The following is a 21014-nucleotide window of genomic DNA, read 5'->3' as shown; positions in this document are numbered from 1 at the left end:
TGGGAGCAGAGAAGGGGCAGCAAGTCCTTTAACATTACTTGCCCTGGGCCTGGCTTTGTCTCTTGACAGCCCTGGTTCTACCACTTCTTTTTCACACAATGCAGTGGGACTTTTCGATTCCAGTCCCTCTCTTCCAGGCAGCTTGCATGAAAGAGAGGGGCTACCTCTGGAACAGTCTTGAGAACAGTCACTTTACTCCCTAATCCACTCTACTCCCTCATCTTGTTGCTGTTGCTACCCCCCCCCCCCCCCCCCGGCTCAACTACTGCCCTTACCCCCGAGCTCCATAGTTCCTACTACTACTACTATTTAGCATTTCTATAGCGCTACAAAGCGTACGCAATGCTGCACAAACCACCTCCTTTTTGCCTACAAATATATATATATAGCTTCTAGCTTCTCATACATCTGCACACAATTATGGAATGAATTACCTGCCATGAGTGGGAAAGCGCGGGGTACAAATGTAACAAAAAAAAAAAAATTACCGATCAATATAAAAACAACACACGACTCAACAACCTTCCGAAAATTACTGAAGACCTACTTATTCACAAAAACATACAAAAAAGATCCCCCATAACGATCTGACTCCCAAATTACTCCGATACATCTATTATGGAACTCTCCAATTTGTTTATTTGAAGTACATCCTCATTATTGAATATTATTATTGAATTCTACATCTTGTCTTAATATCATTGTTATGTTTTTATCTATTTATCCACTTCCATTCCTACATGATATACTGTTGCCCCTTTATTTGTAATAATTCTGAAATGTTTATTCCGTTATATGATTGCTATGATATTCTTATGCACCTTTTCTGTATCTACATTCTGAAATTTTTATTCCATTAATGTGAATGTCATTGTAACATTTTGTAAGCCACATTCAGCTTGCAAATGGGTGGGAAAATGTGGGATACAAGTGCAGCAAATAAATAAATAAAATATATATAGTTAAAAATTGTCTATTCCACATGATCTTACAACTCCTGGCAGATCACAGCATAACATGCATAAAATAATTTTAAAAGAAGACATACACATGCAATAAAAGATTCTTGACTAAGGAGTTTATACACCCAGCTTTAAATCACCCTAAACGCCTGGGCAAAAAGGAAAGCCTTCAAATGTTTATGAAACTTTAGAAGTGAAGTTCATACCTCGTAAATTAAAGGGCAACATTCAATTAAACATTTTTACTGGGTTGTTCTGCTAGGGGGTGATCACAGAGTTCAATTATCAAAATTTTCATAGGAGGACCTTGAGAATTAACTGAACTCCCTAGGAACAAGGTTGCCGCTTTGTCTAGGTCATTGTTTCCCAAGTCTAGTCCTGGAGTACCCCTTGTCAATCAGGTTTTCAGGATATCCACAATGAATCTGCATGAACTTGATTTGCATAAACCTCCAGTATATGCAAATCCCTTCATGTATATTCATTGTGGATATCCTGAAAACCTGACTGGCAAAGAGTATACTCCAGGAAACACTGGGCTAGGGCACCTAATACCTGCACTGCTGGGAAATACAACACATTAAAGGTCTGAAATGGCTACATCTGCCATCACTCACTATGTTACTATGTAAACTGTAATATCTTAAGACCATGATGCAAATGACATCTAGGTTGTATCTTATCAAGAATCCAAAACAAAGAGCCCAAGGTCTTTCAGGCCTACGCCACACAGCATAAATACATCAGAAAAAAAATAGGACTGAAAACAAAACAAACAAAAACATTTCTTATGTCACACTGAATTTTCACAGCAATTCGGCAGAGGAACCAAACATGCAACGTAGATGGCACAGAACAGAAGCGTACATACTCTACAAAAGCTCTGGAGCAAAGGCACATGATGCCCAGAGCCTCATCCAGTTCCTCGATGCAGAGGACCATCTCAGCTACTTGGCTCCACTTTTCACAAATCATCGAATCTGAGCAGGGTTCTCAAAACACGCCGCAGGCCTCCCTCAGGCACTCGGAACAAGGGTGCACGCACGTGGACAAAAAGAAGGCAAATGTTCTACAGTCACACTACAAGTACCACCAGGCCACAGGATTCATCAAACCCTCCAGCATGACGTTCCAAACGTCACTCGGTCGTTGCGTTCGGTGACGGGGTGGAGAAAAAAAAAAAAAGAGATGCGATATTTTTGCCACACCTCTTTAGAGCTGGAAATGCAAATATGTTAAATTTCCTTGTGAAAATGAAAGGAAAGGGGGAGGAGCTGTACAGGACGCGCGGAGGAGGAGGGACTTTGCTGATTCCATTGGTGCTCTAACCTCCCTCCTCCCCGACCGTGTGTTACACTGAAAGTGGCTCGGGTGGGGTACCCATGGAGTTTTTAAAGCTCCCCGGCTCTTCTTGTACTGGCAGCAGATCTCAACAGCCGGAACCAAAGGGAGCATGTCGCCGATAGGAGATGGTAAGAGCAAAACAAGTACCGGTTCTAACCCGGCCAGAGTTGTAAACTATTGGGCTGAGCTTAGAAAGGGAAGGGGAATGCTTGTTGTTACAGCAGCTGTCAGGTAGGTAGTCGTTTAAGCTTGGCTTCAATAGTGGCTCGAATAAAGGTTAATAAAGGAAACTCTGGAATGAGGAACATAGGATGGAGGTAAAAGGAGATGGCTTCAGGAGTAATCTAAGGAAATGTATTGGAGTTGAGGAGTAGCCTAGTGGTTAGTACAGTGGACTTTGATCTTGGGGAATTGAGTTCAAGTCCCACTGCAGCTCCTTGTGACTCTGGGCAAGTCACGTAACCCTCCATTGCCCCTGGTACAAAATAAGTATCTGAATATATGTAAACTGCTTTGAATGTAGTTGCAAAAACCTCAGAAAGGCGGTATATCAAATCCCATTTCCCTTTCCCTTTATAGGAAGGTTGGTGGAATGGCCACAGTGGAGGTGGTGGAGACGAAGACTGTGGATTCAAAGAAAGAATGGTCTAAGCACATAGGATCTCGAAGGGAGAGGCAGGGATAGTAGATGGTGTGTGGATGAGCAGACTGTATAAGCCATATGGCTTCTATCTGCTGTCATTATTTCTGTTTAAAAGTATAATATATTGAGTTGTGATCTTTTCATTGGACTAACAGTAGCAATGTATTTCTGAAACAAGCTTTTGGGAATTAACACTGAATAGAGAGAATGAGGGAAGGAGTATTTATATGGCTCATGGAATGTTTTATTTGTTCGTACAGTTTAAAGTATTGCATTTGTGTGTATTAAACCAGTGACTCTCAAACCTGTCCTGAGGGACTATCAGCCAGTTGGGTTCTTAGAATATCCCTAATGAATATCTATTCAACATAAATTATTACCACTTAACAGTATTAAATCTTTATTCCACAAAACTGCAAAACTACTTTAAATGCACTTAAAGAATAAAAATAGCCTACCTACAGAACTCCCTCCAAATGCCATGTCACCACCCTGAGTCCAATGTGTACCTGCCCTAAACTGCTCAAATAAGAAAAATTAGCAAGTGAGATTATATTCCCAATGGCTCAGTTGGTAAGTCACAAATGTGGATAGCAGAACTCCAGCTTGCAGATGATAATTTTAGAAAACAGTTCATGCAGAGTGTAGCAAACTCAACTCAGCCAACATTGGCAGAGAGAATCAACCTGTGTTGTACTGAGATATACTATCACTATAGATTGTGAACCCAGTTTTTTGTTATCACATTAATGAATATCTACTACTCCCAAATCTGTTTAATACACATCCATAAGGGATATCCTAAAAACCTGAGTGGCTGGCGGTCCCCCAGGACAGGTTTGAGAAACACTATGTTAAACAGCATGGGATTCTAAAACGAAATTGTTTCAGAAGATTAATGTAGAGTAATGGGACAGTTTGGTTAGGTTGTGATTCAGGTGAGAAGGAGCACTCCCCCTGACAGGATTGTGTGTTCTGCACACTTAGCTCCACTTTTAATTATAACATAAGTGTTGCCATACTGGGACAGACTGAAGGTCCATCAAGCCCAGTAGCCAGTTTTTAACAGTGGCCAATCCATCACAGGTACCTGGCAAGATCCCAAAAGAGTTAAACAGATTTCATGCTGCTTATCCTAGAAATAGCAAAAAATCTATATGGCTTGACGTTCTCCAATTAGAAAGTATAGACTACTAAAAAATGTATATAAGAGAGAGTCTCTCTGAACACTTGCAATTAGCAACAAGGTGGAGTCTCATATCACTTAGCACGAATACTCATATCACTCCCATGGTGACTCTAAATACGTGCATTTGTTTCTAATCATTGACTATAGACCACCTCCACCCTATTGTTGCAATTACAATAATACTGGCTCGTGCTCTCACACCATCACATATAAGATATATATAAATGTTCAAAAGACACTTAGCTTAAAGAGCCTATACGCTCAACAATCCAAACCTTGTTGCTAATTGCAAGTGTTCAGATAGACTTTCTGTTATATACATTTTTTTAGTATCCTAGAAATAAGCAGTGGATTTTCCCCAGTACATCTTAATAGTATCTTATGGGCTTTTCTTTTAGGAAATTATACAAACCATTTTTAAACCCTGCTAAGCTAACTGCTTTTACAACAGTCTCTGCAACAAATTCTAGAGTTTAATTACATATTGAATGAAGAAATATTTTCACTGGTTTGTTTTAAATGTACTAATTGTAGCTTCATTGCATGCTCCCTAGTTTTAGAATTTTTGGAAAAAGTAAATAAGTGATTCATTTCTAAGTATTTTATAGACATCTATAATATCTCACCTCAGCCATCTCTTTTAGACCTCCTTTTCAATATTTACTGATTTATACAAATGAAGCCTTGGAAAGAGTCTCTGCACATTTATTTATTGGGCTTTATTAACTGCTTTTATGAAGAGATTCACCCAAGGCAGTGTACAAAAGTACCGCTTGACATTTTTGTTAAAATTATAAACAATAGTGAAATAACGTAGATATGCTAACATTCATAAAGTACAATACAATGAAACATCTTAATAGGTAGATGAAGGGGTCAAATTATAAGTACAGTTGAATAAGGAACTAGTTTGTTACAGAGTGTACTTTTAGCTGCATGTATAAAAAGGTTTGGGAGAAGAGCCAGGCTTTCACCTGCTTCCTGAAATAGAAGTAGTCATGAGTTTGGTGAGTGAGTTCCAGAGTGTTCCTGGTAAGGCTTGTTGGCAGGTATCATCACATCATCTTAAAAACATATAGGCCAAATGACTTGTTAAACTGTATATACAATACTATAAAATATAAGTCTGAGTTCTCACCACTCTATTTCATTAAGGTGACTTTTTAATCAGTTCACTTGGAAAGGAGAAAAAGATTTCAGTTACACAGTTGCCTCATTAATGTTTAAGGCAATCTGTGACATAAGTACATAAGTAATGCCACACTGGGAAAAGACCAAGAGTCCATCGAGCCCAGCATCCTGTCCACGACAGCGGTCAATCCAGGCCAAGGGCACCTGGCAAGCTTCCCAAACGTACAAACATTCTATACATGTTATTCCTGGAATTGTGGATTTTTCCCAAGTCCATTTAGTAGTGGTTTATGGACTTGTCCTTTAGGAAACCGTCTAACCCCTTTTTAAACTCTGCCAAGCTAACCGCCTTCACCACGTTCTCCAGCAACAAATTCCAGAGTTTAATTATGCGTTGGGTGAAGAAACATTTTCTCCGATTTGTTTTAAATTTACTACACTAGTTTCATCGCATGCCCCCTAGTCCTAGTATTTTTGGAAAGCGTGAACAGACGCTTATCCACCTGTTCCACTCCACTCATTATTTTATATACCTCTATTATGTCTCCTCTCAGCCGTCTCTTCTCCAAGCTGAATAGCCCTAGCCTCCTTAGTCTTTCTTCAAAGAGAAGTCGTCCCATCCCCGCTATCATTTTAGTCGCCCTTCGCTGCACCTTTTCCAATTCTACTTTATCTTTCTTGAGATGGGGCGACCAGAATTGAACACAATACTCAAGGTGCGGTCGGAGTGATACAACGGCATTATAACATCCTCACACCTGTTTTCCATACCTTTCCTAATAATACTCAACGTTCTATTTTCTTTCCTAGCCGCAGCAGCACACTGAGCAGAAGGTTTCAGTGTATTATCGAGGACGACACCCAGATCCCTTTCTTGGTCCATAACTCCTAATGTGGAACCTTGCATGACGTAGCTATAATTTGGGTTCTTTTTTCCCACATGCATCACCTTGCACTTGCTCACATTAAATGTCAGCTGCCATTTAGCCTCCCAGTCTCCCAGTCTTGTAAGGTCCTTCTGTAATTTTTCACAATCCTGTCACGAGTTAACGACTTTGAATAACTTTGTGTCATCAGCAAATTTAATTACCTCGCTAGTTACTCCCATCTCTAAATCATTTATAAATATATTAAAAAGCAGCGGTCCTAGCACAGACCCCTGAGGAACCCCACTAACTACCCTTCTCCATTGTGAATACTGCCCATTTAACCCCAATCTCTGTTTCCTATCCTTCAACCAGTTTTTAATCCACAATAGGACATTTCCTCCTATCCCATGACCCTCCAATTTCCTCTGTAGCCTTTCATGAGGTACCTTGTCAAACGCCTTTTGAAAATCCAGATACACAATATCAACCGGCTCCCCTTTGTCCACATGTTTGTTTACTCCTTCAAAGAATTGAAGTAAATTGGTCAGGCAAGATTTCCCCACACAAAAGCCATGCTGACTTGGTCTCAGTAATCCATGTCCTTGGATGTGCTCTGTAATTTTGTTTTTGATAATAGCCTCTACCATTTTCCCTGGCACCGACGTCAGACTCACTGGGCTATAATTTCCCGAATCTCCCCTGGAACCTTTTTTAAAAATGGGCATTACATTGGCCACCCTCCAATCTTCCGGAACCATGCTCAATTTTAAGGATAAATTGCATATCACTAACAGTAGCTCCGGAAGCTCATTTTTCAGTTCTATCAGTACTCTAGGATGAATATCATCCAGGAGATTTGCTACTCTTCAGTTTGCTGAACTGCCCCATTACGTCCTCCAGGTTTACCGTGAAGTCAGTAAGTTTCTCCGACCACCATCATCAGTTATACAAACCTTCTCCTCTCTGAATTAAATTGCTTAAACTAAGTTGTTTTTCAATTTTAACTTTTTTATAGAAAAATAATTGTTGAATTGTAACTACTGGCAGTCATTTTAGCTGCTCAGCCAGGCAGAATGCAATTTGATTTAAAGGACAGCAACTTATAGTGGGCTGTGCTCTAAGGAGCTTCTCTTTTTTACCAACGAGCTTCTTGAGGAGCTGCTCAACACAACTGGATCAACTGCCATACATAAAGATGTTTAATACTTATCACAGGGCTAACTTGTATATGCTAAATTAGGCTTACCCTAAACGGTGCAGATTACTCTGCTGTTCTTGCCAGCTTTGTTACAAAATGGTGCCGGCATTTTAACTAGGAAGCCAATACCACTCATCCAGTCGACACTCGTTTATAGAATACTTCAATTCTCATTGAATACTGCATTACTTATTGGATTCAATGTGCAACAAAGGTCTACAAAATAATGACTGGGGTAGAGCGGACAGATGTGAAGCATTTGTTTACACTTTCTAACAATAATAGAACCAGGGGACACAAGATGAAATTAGAATGTGGCAGGTTTAAAACAAATCGGAGAGAAAGTTTTTCTTTACTCAGCACGTAGTTAGACTCTGGAACTCATTGCCGGAGAAAGTAGTGACGGCAGCTGGCCTTGCTGAGTTTAAAAGGGGTCTGGACAGATTCCTGAAGGAAAAGTCCATTGATCATTTATTAAATTTTGGGGTTTTGCCAGGTTCTTGGGGCCTGGGTTGGCCGCTGTTGGAGATAGAGTGCTGGGCTTGATGGACCTTTGGTCTTTTCCCAGCGTGGCAATGCTTATGTACGTGTTGCCACGTTAGAGGAAGTTTCCTACAAATAACCTTTCCAGTCTATATTTACATTTAAGTTCATTGTAAGCCGCTTTGGAGCCGCAACACTGTGGCAAAAGGCGGGGTATAAATGTACTGAAATAAATAAATAAATCTGTGGGTTGCAAAGTTTTTAGTTTAAAAATCCATCTTTGCTCAAGTTGTAGTAATTTTTTTTTATCACATCATGCAGTTTCTTTTGATGATGGTACAGATAGTGATGTTGCTTGCAAGGATCATAGAAGCCTCCAAAGTGTGTAGAGAGCTAATTTATTCTTTAGGTACTCTGACTCATTTTGTCTACGTATGAAGAGAGGCTTGCTGACCTGAACATGTACACCCTGGAGGAAAGGAGGAACAGGGGTGATATGATACAGACGTTCAAATATTTGAAAGGTATTAATCCGCAAACGAATCTTTTCCGGAGATGGGAAGGCGGTAGAACGAGAGGACATGAAATGAGATTGAAGGAGGGCAGACTCAGGAAAGATGTCAGGAAGTATTTCTTCACGGAGAGGTGGTGGATGCTTGGAATGCCCTCCCGCGGGAGGTGGTGGAGATGAAAACGGTAACGGAGTTCAAACATGCTTGGGATATGCATAGAGGAATCCTGTGCAGAAGGAATGGATCCTCAGAAGCTTAGCTGAAATTGGGTGGCGGAGCAGTTGGGGGGAAGAGGGGGTGGTGGTTGGGAGGCGAGGATAGGGGAGGGCAGACTTATACGGTCTGTACCAGAGCCGGTGATGGGAGGCGGGACTGGTGGTTGGGAGGCGGGAAATACTGCTGGGCAGACTTATATGGTCTGTGCCCTGAAAAGGACAGGTACAAATTCAAGGTAAGGTATACACATATGAGTTTGTCATGGGCAGACTGGATGGACCATGCAGGTCTTTTTCTGCCGTCATCTACTATGTTACTATGTTACTATGTCTAAGGGCATTGAAAATCAAAGACAGAGCTTTACATGTGAACCATGTAACTACCGTGCCACCAACACCTGTTCCTGCCAGCCTTGTAAGCGTCATACTGTGGCCCTGCATTCCTCCAAATCTCCCACAGGCCACTCCTTCCTTCCTGAGATAGCTGGTCCATAGCAACTGACCTTTTTTTTTTTTTAATTTTCTTATTCAGGCTGCTCCCTAAAAGGATTTTCAGCAGGCGTCACTCCTTGCAGTTTGCTGCATTCTAAAGTTAAAGGCTCCATTTCTTGGCTGTGTTACTTGTGCTTTTGTTTACCTTCTTAGATTGTAAGCTTCCAGAGATAGGGGCTGTGAACCCCTGGTATTAGTAGCAGTAATAATACTACGAGGCTTTTGCACCTTGTCAATGGAATAGATCATTATTCAGCTGAGGAGCTGCTTTTATGTGCAGAAGGATTTCAGGGAGGGGATGATCATCTTACGGGTAGTCCTGGAGGGTCTTCTGAAATGAGACCAAGGTCACTGGAAGGGTTGATGCTGACACTGTGGTGCCATATTGGGCATGGGGAAAGAATCTTTTTCAGGCACTACCTCTGTGGGTTTCTCATCTCACACATTTGCAATCATCCAGTCGCTCCTGAAACATCAAGGGGTTAATTATATATGTATGTGTGCATGCATGTAAAGTCTTTCATAAAACTGCATGACCACATACATGCACAAAAAGTGAACCTCCTTTTATTTGGTCTGCCTATGGGTGGAGTGGAGGTGGAGTTGCGATGTGTATTCGTATTTTACAAAATACAAATCCACACATGTAGACAATTTGCATAGACTTGCACCTTTTTTGAAGCAGGCTAAATTTTTGCGGTGACGATTGTGAGCTATTGGTGCTGGATCTGGCAGCCTATTTTAGAAAGGTGCATCCATTGCCTTTGTACAACAGGCATCTTTTGGGACTTTTGACATGGGTGTGCTGTTTTATAATCAAGCCCCAAATGTCCAATTTCAAGAACTAGTAAAATGTCTTCAGAGAAGGTGTACTAGAGATTAGGTCTCTAACAAATTCCAAAAGATTATATAAAGGAAAGTAAGTCTCCACTTTAGCTGTCTGGATTCAGTCTCCATGCTGTAGACTTTAATTTTCACCTCTTCTTTTCTTATTCTTGTGGCTTCTTTATGAATGGCCAGTCTTCACAAACTGGCCTTTTCATATCCAACACATTCTACTCTTCTGGGTTTTTCAGACCTCTTTAAAGCCCTTGGTCCTCGAGTCCCCCTTGGTTGTGTGGAAGATTGAACCCACTCCCCTTTTCCTGGTACTCTCAAGGAAGGAAACAGGCCCTCCCTTATAAGAGTTTTTAATACTTGTACCTAGAAAATTCCTGGTATGGATAATGCCATAGAACGTCCTCCTTCTGCTGTCAGTCACTGCTAGCAGAGCTTGTCGGGCTTCTGAAGCTACTACTACTAGGAGAATTTATATGTAGAAGGAGAAAAATGCTCTTAAAATATCTTGCCAGAAATGCCAGATTTGAAATTAAGGATACACTATTCTTATCAATCCAGTAAACAAAGCTTCCCTGAATTGTGGACAGTCATTTTCAAGCTAAGAAAGGAGATCATATGACTACATAGATTTCATGGTGTGAAGTGACACGTAAAAGGGGTTGAATTGGCACAAATATTACACTTTTTATTGTGTGAACATAAGAATAGCCATAATGAATCAGACCAACTGTCCATCCAACCCAGTATCCTGCCTCCAACAGTGGCCAATCCAGGTCACAAGTGCTCGGCAGAAACCCAATTAGTAGCATAATTTCATTCTACCAATCTTGGGGCAAGCAGTGGCTTCCCCCATGCCCATCTCAATAACAGACTATATGGCCTTTTCCTCCAGGAACTTGTCCATACCTTTTTAAAGCCCAACCCCGCTGTTACCACATCCTCCGGCAATGAGTTCCAGAGATTATTCTTTGAGTGAAATATTTCCTCCTATTAGTTTTAAAAGTATTTCCATGTAATTTCATTGAGTGTCCCTTGGTCTTTGTACTTTTGAAAGAGTGAAAAAATCAAGTGCTGATAGAGTAGAACAGCTCTCTTGCAAAACTTTCCCCAAATTTATCCACAAAAATATTATTTTCATTAGAGAAAGAAAGTCTTGCACCCCCTCAAAACTAGGAGAAACATTTACTGAATCAACCCTATTGGAAATTAAGGGGCTCATTTTTGAAACAGAAAATGTTCAAATAGGGGCATAAACCGGCATTTGGACGATTGCTTGCCAAAACATTCAAATCAGTATTTTTGAAACTTATATTCTAAATATTTTCGTATGCAGTTTGTTGGCAGCATGTGCAAATCACAAGGGGGCATGTTTGGGGTGAGATTTGGGTGTTGCTAACACTTGGTGGGAAAACATCCATTATGGAACAAAATAAAAATTTCCATGGCCACAATTGAGATGTTTTGGTCTAGAGCTTTTTATAATAAGGCACAAAAGGTGCCCTAAATGGCCAGATGACCACTGAAAGGATTCAGGCATGACGCCCCCCCCAACTCCCCAAAGATATGAAAGATACTTAGCTCTATGGCAGCAGCAAATTTTATAGCTAGTTCTATTAGAGCAGCAAGCAGGTTCCCCTGGGGTAGCCTAGTGGTTGGTGCAGTGCACTGTAGAGAAGGGGACCCAGGCCCATATCCCACTGTACCTGCTACACTTGGGGTGTAAAGTGCGAGCCCTCCAAACCCACCAAAAACCCACTTACCCATATATAGGTGACACCTGCAATAGTGATTTCTGTTGGATTAGAGTTGAATGGTATGTAAATGGTGACATCATCCGTATACAGAAAAGGATTAAGATTATGCTTGTATAGGGCATGAGCAAGGGGGATCATCATCAGATTAAATAATATGGGTGAGAGAGGTGAACCTCGGGGTACTCTGCAATCGGTACTCCATGATGGTGATATGTTTGAGTTTGCTTTTACTTGATAACATCTCGTGATTAGGAAACCCTTGATCCTTTTGAGTATATTCCCTCCTATGCCTATCTTGTCGAGTATTCTTCGAATGCGCTTGACAAGTCGAATTGCAAGAGGAGTATGTTTTTACCTAATGTGATTTCCTTTTTTAACTTGGCTAGGAGAGTTACCAGGACGGTTTCCGTACTGTGGAGAGATCTGAATTGGAGTATATAGCACTAAATGAAGAGGTAGATATAATAGGCATTTCAGAGACCTGATGGGACAATCAGTGGGACACTGTGTTAGCAGGGTACAAATTATATCACAATGATAGAGTGGATCAGATTGGAGTGGGGGGTTGCGCTATATGTTAGAGGGAATTGAGTCAAACAGAATAAGCATTCTACATGAAACAGCAGAGTGGAATCTTTATGGATAGAAATTCCAGGTGAGAAGGGAAGGAGTATACTGGTAGCGCTGTACTACCATCCGCTGGGACAGAATGAACAGACAGATGAAAATATGTTTACAGAAATTAGGAAAGCTGGCAAATTGGGCAACATTATAATAATGGGTGATTTCAATTATCCTAATATTGACTGGATAAACGTTACATCAGGGAGTGCTAGGGAGGTAAAATTTCTAGAAGTAATAGATGACTGCTTCTTGAAGAAACTGGTCCAAGAACCAATGAGAGGGGGAGCTATTTTGGATCTAATCCTTAGTGGAATGCGGGGCATAGTACGAGAGGTAACAGTGTTGGGTTGGATCCTCTGGGAAACTGTGATCATTACATGATCACATTTGAGCTGAAATCTGGAGTGAAGTCACTAAGGAAATCCACTGTAGCAGCTTTTAATTTTCAAAAGGACAACTATAACAAATAGTTAAAAAGAAGCTGAAAGGATTGGCCGTAAAGGTTAGGACTTTAAATCAGGTGTGGGAGTTGTTTTAAAAATACCATCATGGAAGCCCAGACTAGATGTATTCCATATATTAACAAAGGTGGAAAATAGAGCAAACGACAGCTAGCATGGTTAAAAGGTGAGGTGAAAGAGGCTATTAGAGCAAAAAGAACACCTTAAAAAAAAAAATGGAAAATGGACCCGAATGAAGAAAATAAGAAGTAACATATGCACAGTCAAGGCAGATGCAAAGCATTAATGAAGAAGGCTAAAAGAGAATATGAGGAAAAAAAAAGCTTGCTGTAGGATCGAAAACTCATAGTAACACTTTTTTTCAGGTATATCAGTAGCAGGAAGCCTGCAAGGGAATCTGTGGGACTGTTAGATCACGAAGGAGCAAAAGGAGCACTCAAGGAGGACAAAGCCATAGTGGAGAGATTGAATGAATTCTTTGCTTTGATCTTTATGGAAGAAGATGTAAGAGATCTATCTGTACTGGAAATGGTTTTCAGGGGTGGCGATGCGGAGGAACTGATAGAAATCTCTGTAAACTTGGAAGATTTACTGAGCCAAATTGACAAGTTAAAGAGTGATAAGTCACCTGGACCGGATGGTATACACCCCAGGGTATTGAAAGAACTCAAACATGCTAGTGATCTATAACCTGTCGTTAAAATCATCCATAGTACCTGAAGATTGGAAGTTGGCCAATATGACAGATTTTTAAAAAGGGTTCTAGTGGTGATCCAGGAAATTACAGACCAGTAAGCTTGACTTCAATGCCGGGCAAAATAGTGGAAACTATTATAAAGAATAAAATTACAGAACACATAGACAAACATGGTTTAATGGGACAGAGTCAGCATGGATTCAGCCAAGGGAGTTCTTGCCTCACCAATTTGCTTCATTTCTTTGAAGGCATGAATAATCATATTGATAAAGGTGAGCTGGTTGATGTAGTCTGATCTAGATTTTCAGAAAGTTTTTGACAAAATACTTCATGAGAGACACCTGAGAGTCATGGGATAGGAGGCAATGTCCTTCTGTGGATTAAGAAGGGGTTATTGGATAGAAAACAGAGGGTAGGGTTAAATGGGCATTTCTCTCAATGGAGGAAGGTGAATAGTGGAGTGTCGCAGTGATCTGTACTGGGACCGGAGCTATTTAACATATTTATAAATGATCTGGAAATCAGAACGAGTGAGGTGATATTAAATTTGCAGATGATGCAAAACTATTCAAAGTTGTCAAAATGCTTGCGGATTTTGAAAAATTGCAGGAAGACTAGGAAGCTGGAAGACTGGGCATCCAAATGGCAGATGAAATTTAATGTAGACAAATGCAAAGTGATGCACATTGGGAAGAATAATAGGAATCATAGTTATCTGATTCTAGGGTCCACTTTAGGAGTCAGCACTCAAGAAAAAGACCTAGATGTCATTGTAGACAATATGCTGAAATCTTCTACCCAGTGTGTGGTGGCAGCTAAAAAAAAGTAAACAGGATGCTAGGAATTATTAGGAGAGGGATGCAAAATAAGACCAAAAATATTATAATGCCTCTGTATCGTTCCATAGTGCAACCTCACTTTGAGTATTATGTTCAGTTTTGGTCGCCGTATCTCAAAAAAGATATAGCAGAATTAGAAAAGGTTCAAAGAAGAGTGACCAAAATGATTTTTTTTTTTTTTTTTTTGTTACATTTGTACCCCACGCTTTCCCACTCAAGGCAGGCTCAATGCGGCTTACATGGGGCAATGGAGGGTTAAGTGACTTGCCCAGAGTCACAAGGAGCTGCCTGTGCCTGAAGTGGGAATCGAACTTAGTTCCTCAGTTCCCCAGGACCAAAGTCCACCACCCTAACCACTAGGCCACTCCTACTCCCATATGAGGGAAGGCTAAAGAGGTTAGGGCTCTTCAGCTTGAAAAAGAGACGGGTGAGGAGGGATATGATTGAGGTATACAAAATCCTGAGTGGTGTGAAGCGAGTGGAGGAGAATTTATTTTTCACTCATTCAAAAACTACAAAGACTATGGACACTCAATGAAAATGCATGAGAATACTTAGGAGAAAATAATTTTTCACTCAGATCTAGAACTCGTTGCTGGAGAATATGGTAATGGCGGTTAACAACATATCTGGGTTTAAAAAAGGTTTGGGCAAGTTCCTGGAGGAAAAATCCATTGTTATTGAGATGGACATGGAGGAAGCCACTGCTTGACCCTGGGATTGGTAGCATGGAATGGTGCTACTAATTGGGTTTCTGCCAGGTACTTGTGACCTGGATTGGCCACTGCTGGAAGCAGGATACTGGGCTGGATGAATCATTGGTCTGACCCAGTATGGCTATGCTTTTGTTCTTATGACCCGGGAGTTGTACAAAGGCTGCCTGCCAGGCTGCTGCTGCCACTGCAACCAATATAAACTTTACAAGACCATGGAAGAGTGAGAGAGGTGAGGGAGCAGTTCTTCACCCATGGTCTTGTAAAGTTTATATTGGTTGCAGTGGCAGCTCAGAGGAGATGGAGAAAAGAGAGCCTGGACCGGGGCAGGGAGAGGTGCCATCCCATGGAGGGGAAGGGTGCTGGAAGGGATGAGTTGGGAAGATTTCGGGGGGGGGGGGGCACAAAAAACAAGTTGGCTCAGAGCGCTACTATACATTGAGCCAGCTCTGGTTAAATAGAACTTGGAGGTCAGTGGGTTCCAAAGGGTTTGTTGACTCTACTTCCAAAGATGTTAATAATTCCTTTCTTTCATTTTGACGACCAGAATGAACACTAGATGGTAAATAAAAGGCTTTGCTACACTGCTATTGGAGGCAGCATTTCAGATGACATCTTTAGGATTTCAGTCAGATACAATTTAAATAAATCCAAGGGTGATATATACCTGGGACATTTGGAAAGTCCAAAATCCTAAGGTTGTCATTTAGCATAATTTACCAAATGTTAAAGCCTTTTATTGGATACAATACATTGAGCCAGCTCTGGTTAAATAGAACTTGGAGGTCAGTGGGTTCCAAAGGGTTTGTTGACTCTACTTCCAAAGATGTTAATAATTGCTTTCTTTCATTTTGATGACCAGAATAAACACTAGATGGTAAATAAAAGGCTTTGCTACACTGCTATTGGAGGCAGCATTTCAGATGACATCTTTAGGATTTCAGTCAGATACAATTTAAATAAATCCAAGGGTGATATATACATGGGACATTTGGAAAGACCAAAATCCTAAGGTTGTCATTTAGCATAATTTACCAAATGTTAAAGCCTTTTATTGGATACAATCTTATCCTTAACAAATGTTTCATTTAACTTCTTAAAGCCCTCCACTTCTTTTTCTAGTGATTCTAGCCTCACAGTTTGTCACACAAATCGATTTTCAAAGTCCTGCATTTTTATCTGAAAATCTGTAGACAAAGCCTTCAGATCAGCCGAGCAGGCAGATAGTGAAGTATCTAGTATTACGAGAACGTTCCATAAAAACTCCAGGGTCACAACCAGTGGCTTGGATGGAGGACGTGAGAGTTGCGAAGGAATTACAACCTGCAGAGTTGATACTAGAGCACCTAAAGCTCCTCTGGTCCCAAGTAGAGTTGCTTCCATTGGGCACTTTCCTTGCACTGCGGTTGTTCCCGAAGCTGCCTCTTTCAACCTGACTGCGTTATCATGAGTCACCTCGTCAGTTGTACATTCCTGCGGTACAGCAGATTGAAGAGCTGCCAGTGGCTGTTGGTGGGTTGTGAGGAGAACCTCGCCTCCCAAGCACAACAGGAGGATCTGGCACCCCACCTATTGCGGTTTGCTGCACTGCAAATGAGTCCAGCGTCGACTGAGATAAAGCTGGAACTGAAGGGGTAATCATTTGGGACTTCCTGTCCTGTCTTCTTCAGAGCCATGCTAAAGCAATAGCAAAAGTACCAAGTGGAAAACCTTTTTGAAGGTGAGAAAGATGCTGACTTGCCATCTTGACTCCACCTCTGAGGTCACATTTGAATTTTATGAAGAAAAGTAGGTGCCTATATATATATATATATATATATTTAATAGCATGGACTTTTAAATAGACACCTGCTTACACTGTTATCCTTGGTGCCGTGTTATAGAATTACCTTCCACCTGGCTAGGCTGGACAGAACTGCCTTAAGTGTCTGGAAGCCAGTAGGCTCCCTGTGTGGGGAGACACAAGGGAGCGTCTCAGTAACTGCAATATGTGCAGGCTTTAATTTAAGGACTCTCTCTACAATTATGATTGTCTGGTGGTGAAATAGGGGCAAGATTTGAATATAAAAATATAACCTTGAGTATTAGAATCGCCAGTGAAAGGATACCAGCTCTCTCAGAGAATGTCACTCTCTGGGAGATTCAATATAAGGTCTTGTTGCATCTCTGCATATCTCAGATTACAAGGCCAAGTTGGCACACACATATGAGTGTGGCATGAAGGAAGGCTCACTGGGTCATGCCTTTTAGCTGTGCCCTACCACCCAGTCTTTCTAGTCTAGGATAGTGCAATATTTGATGGGAATCAAAGGTACAGCATATCTGAGGGGTTATACTCTGTGATGTCTCAAAACTGCTAATGAAAGACAAATCTTTGAAGCTTTCCCTTTGGTTAAGAAAAGTATTTTAAGCTATTGGAGGGACCTTTACCCACCTACTCTGACACACTGGTGGGTAGCACTACACAGCATAATAATTATTGGCTAGAGGAGTGTTTCCCCAGTCCGGTCCTGGAGTATCCCTTGCCAGTCAGGTTTTCAGGATATCCACAATGAATATGCATGAACTTAAATCCACTGCCTCCATTATATGCAAATCTTTCATGCATATTCATTGTGGATATCCTGAAAACTTGACTGGCAAAGGGTACTCCAGGACTGGACTTGGGGAAACACTGGGCTAGAGTATTGTAAATGTGCGTTGATTGCTTATTGTCTTGAAAATTTAGATTCCCAGTCTGGAGTTATTACCAATAAGGCTAGGAGTGCAGCAGTCCTTTTAACTATGAAACAGTGACACAGCTGCATCATGCCACTCAGTCAGAAAGACTGTAGAGGTCTTCACAGAGTTGCTCAAGCTGAGGGGTGGAAGGGAGAAGTAGGAGGGTTGGGTGTATAATCAATGTCTACATTATTGGATAATGCTGAACAGAGATTGTTACGTTAAAGTGTTGAAACAGTTATAGCATGTTGAAAATGCCTACTTTTAATTTTAAAAAAGTATATTAAAACTAATTTTCTTCTGTTTCATTTCTAGGGTCTTGACTAGAAGCTGTTGTGATCTTGAAGGGAGTTTGATCCAGCTTGTTTCATTCTTCTGTGATCAGAAGATGAGAGCCGGAAATGAATCCTGTATGGCATGGTCATCCATGACCTACCTAACCTGTTTGGTTGATTTCTGGGAGGCATGGATAGGTTTGGATAACCTAGAGGACTATCTGAATTATGTAGACTACCTCATATGGGTCTTCATGCCACTCATAATTGTTTTTATACTTCCTTTTTTAACTGTTGTCTTTCTTTACCTCTCCATTCTTTTCCTTCTCGTTTACAAACGGAAAAATGAGCTAAAGGAAGCTTATTCCAATAGTTTATGGGATGGTGCAAGGAAAACATTGGCAACTCTGTGGGATGGACATGCAACAATCTGGCATGGTAAGCAAGATCTAACTGTTTTTTCCCTTTTGAAAATGTAAAATACATTTTCCAGATTTTATCATTGTTGATTGTAGTAGATGCGCTAGCAAGGTTGGCCCCCTCCCCCCCCCCATCCGAGTTTCAGGCTCCGCTCCCTCTCCTCTGAGTTCCAGGACCCTCTCCTCCGAATTCCATGCCCCCCTCTCCTCCGAATTTCAGACCCCCCGCGCCTCCCTCCCTCCCTCTCTGTCTCTCCCCTCCGAGTGCAAGCACAACCTGTCCTCCGCCTTCCTAAGTGCCAGCTGTAATTTAAAACTTGTTACCTCGTGGTCTGGCGGCAGCAGTGAAATCGAGCAGGCACGGCGCTTCAACGTGCCTTCCCTTGTATTTCATTTCTGCCTCTGGTCCCACCCTCATTTCCTGTTTCCGGAAGGGTGGGACCAGAGGCAGAGCTGAGATACAAGGGAAGGCACGTTGAAGCGTGCCTGCTCGCCTTCACTGCAGACACCGGGCCCCGAGGGCAGGCGGAGGACAGGTCGTGCTTGCACTCGGAGGGGAGAGAGAAGGAGGAAGGCGCGGGGGTCTGGAACTCGGAGGAGAGGGGGGCCTGGAAATCGGAGGAGAGAGGGGGGTCCTGCAACTCGGAGGGGAGGAGAGGTAGGGGGCATGGAACTCGGAGGGAGGACAGGGGGGAGGGGGCGATTCTCTCGCGAGTCTCTCTTCACCTCCAACGTTCTGTGACTGGCTGGTGTTGGCTTCCCTTCCCTCTCACTGATCCGCCCTCTGACGTCATCGCGAGGGTGGACCAATGGGAAGTGTGTTACGAACCCAGGCATCCAGACATAGAACGTTGAAGGTGCAAGTTGTTATATAGGACAAGGGTCTTATAGTCTTTAAAAATGCATTAAAGTTTGAGAAGTTGCACGAATTCATAGTTCTTTCATACCATATAAAATGCAAAGTTAGAGAAACAAGACTGATCTTTTTATGAAGACACTGTTTTCTTTGTTTATTGAGCTCTTAGTATATACACTTCAAAGTAAAAAGTAGTTTGTCATTAATCCACTTTCAGAGTATGTTCTCAGCTCAGCACTGGTTGTGCTCATTTTGTCCCCAAGAGCAGGCAGAGTGCAGAGATGCGTCCACATTCAATACATGAAAAAAATAGATGTACCCAACTGTTGAGCAAAATGTTGAAGCCAATTTATTACCAAACCACTTTGTAGCTATGCTAGTTCCTTAGGTGACTGCTGTACAATCTTTACATGGTATACTATGGGAGATCTGTAGGTGACTAACTCTTGTGGAATAGCTATTTCCAAATTGCATCCTACAATTCCTTTTTATGTCCAACGAGAAAGTATGTTCTTTGCTTGGTGTAGAAAATCACCTTACACTAAGGGGTAAATTCAATAAAGTATGCCAAAAATGTGGGTGCCAAGCACAATTCTATAATAACAATTATATGCATTAATTGCCATTACAGAATATTAGCATACATCGGCATTCTCGCACTCGCATCCAGTTTTAGACACAAGCACTTATGCTAGCCAAATGGCTAGTGTAAGTAAGCATTCCTAATTCCGTAGCATCCCTCTAGACCATCTCTCCTACCAGCAGATGGAGACTTGAGAACCACTGAGTTTCAGATACAGCTGTAAGTGAGCTGTGCAGAAAGTAGTATTGGTAAGCCTGTGCAGTCTTGGTCTGTTGGTTGGTGCATAGGGAGGTGCAGGTTCCCTTTTTTTTTTCCCCTAGTTTTGGAGCTTTATTGGCGTCAGAGGAGATAAAAGAAATTGGTAAGAGAAAAAAATATAGAATAATATTAATAAAAGGAAAATTCCCAAACCCATTCTTCTCTGCTGCTGGACTGGAATTGAGGGCCGTGGGAGTCTCTAGTTACCCCAGGGGTGTCGCACACGAATTGCTGTGTCCCTCCCCTCCTCCCCCTCCTTGGTTTTTAATCTTGGGGCCTCGGCTATCCTTCTCTGTCAGCTGGTAGACAGGCAGTCTTGAGCCTGAGGGATCTGCTCCTAGGCTTTTGGCCTTTAGTGAGAAATATCCTGCAAATTTACAGATTTAAATAAAACAAACAAAAAAACATACCGCTACACTAGAGTCTTAGCCTACTCCCTGTTTTTCCCTGGGCTGGATTTTAGCTGTGCTGCTTTGGCGTGGAGTCTCTGGGGCTGTTTGCTCTCTTCCTAGTGCTTGCTGCAGGGGCATGAGCTCCCAGCACCTGAAGCGCGGTGCTGTCAGTGCCGGGCCATTGATTCTGTGGTGCATTGTTCTGCCTATGTCAGCGGGAAGGTAGTGGTGGCTGTGCTCCTGACACCGGAAGCAGTGTCCCTTACGGCCTTTTCATTCACAGCCACGACCGTGGACCCTTCAGTGTCAGAAGTGGAGCTGGCGGTGGTGGTTCCGATTTCGGCAGGAACCATCACCATCTTGCCAGCCATGTCAGGGTCAGACCAGTCCCCATAGTTGCTGCCTATGTCTCCCTCTGTGTTGGGTCCACAGACCACAATGGTTTCTCAGGGTTCTGGGGTGGATTTTCTACCTGATATTTGTGTTGGCTATGTACAGGGCTTTTTGCCTGCATAATGAGGGCAGCCAGTCTTTACAGCCTCAG

At 41.9% G+C, this 21014-nt stretch overlaps 2 protein-coding genes across 3 annotated transcripts in view; one reads left to right on the top strand and one right to left on the bottom strand.

The window, feature by feature from the left end:
* Window positions 1-2221, bottom strand: part of TGS1 (trimethylguanosine synthase 1) — a 126566-nt gene extending 124345 nt beyond the window's left edge. Inside the window, exon 1 of the mRNA XM_030214529.1 lies at window positions 1834-2221. Within this exon, the coding sequence (XP_030070389.1) occupies window positions 1834-1937 (104 nt within the window). The 5' untranslated portion in view covers window positions 1938-2221. The remainder of the gene's footprint in view (window positions 1-1833) is intronic.
* Window positions 2222-2334: 113 nt separating this feature from the next.
* Window positions 2335-21014, top strand: part of TMEM68 (transmembrane protein 68) — a 97642-nt gene continuing 78962 nt past the window's right edge. For both annotated transcript variants that reach the window (XM_030214506.1, XM_030214498.1), the window contains exons 1-2: window positions 2335-2434; window positions 18003-18400. In XM_030214506.1, coding sequence (XP_030070366.1) covers window positions 18076-18400 — 325 coding nt within the window. In that variant the 5' untranslated portion in view covers window positions 2335-2434; window positions 18003-18075. The remainder of the gene's footprint in view (window positions 2435-18002; window positions 18401-21014) is intronic.

This window comes from Microcaecilia unicolor, chromosome 1 (genome assembly GCF_901765095.1).
Source record: "Microcaecilia unicolor chromosome 1, aMicUni1.1, whole genome shotgun sequence".
Lineage (NCBI taxonomy): Eukaryota > Metazoa > Chordata > Amphibia > Gymnophiona > Siphonopidae > Microcaecilia > Microcaecilia unicolor.
The sequence above is the reverse complement of the archived record's forward strand: the minus strand, read 5'-3'. Positions and strand labels throughout refer to the sequence as shown.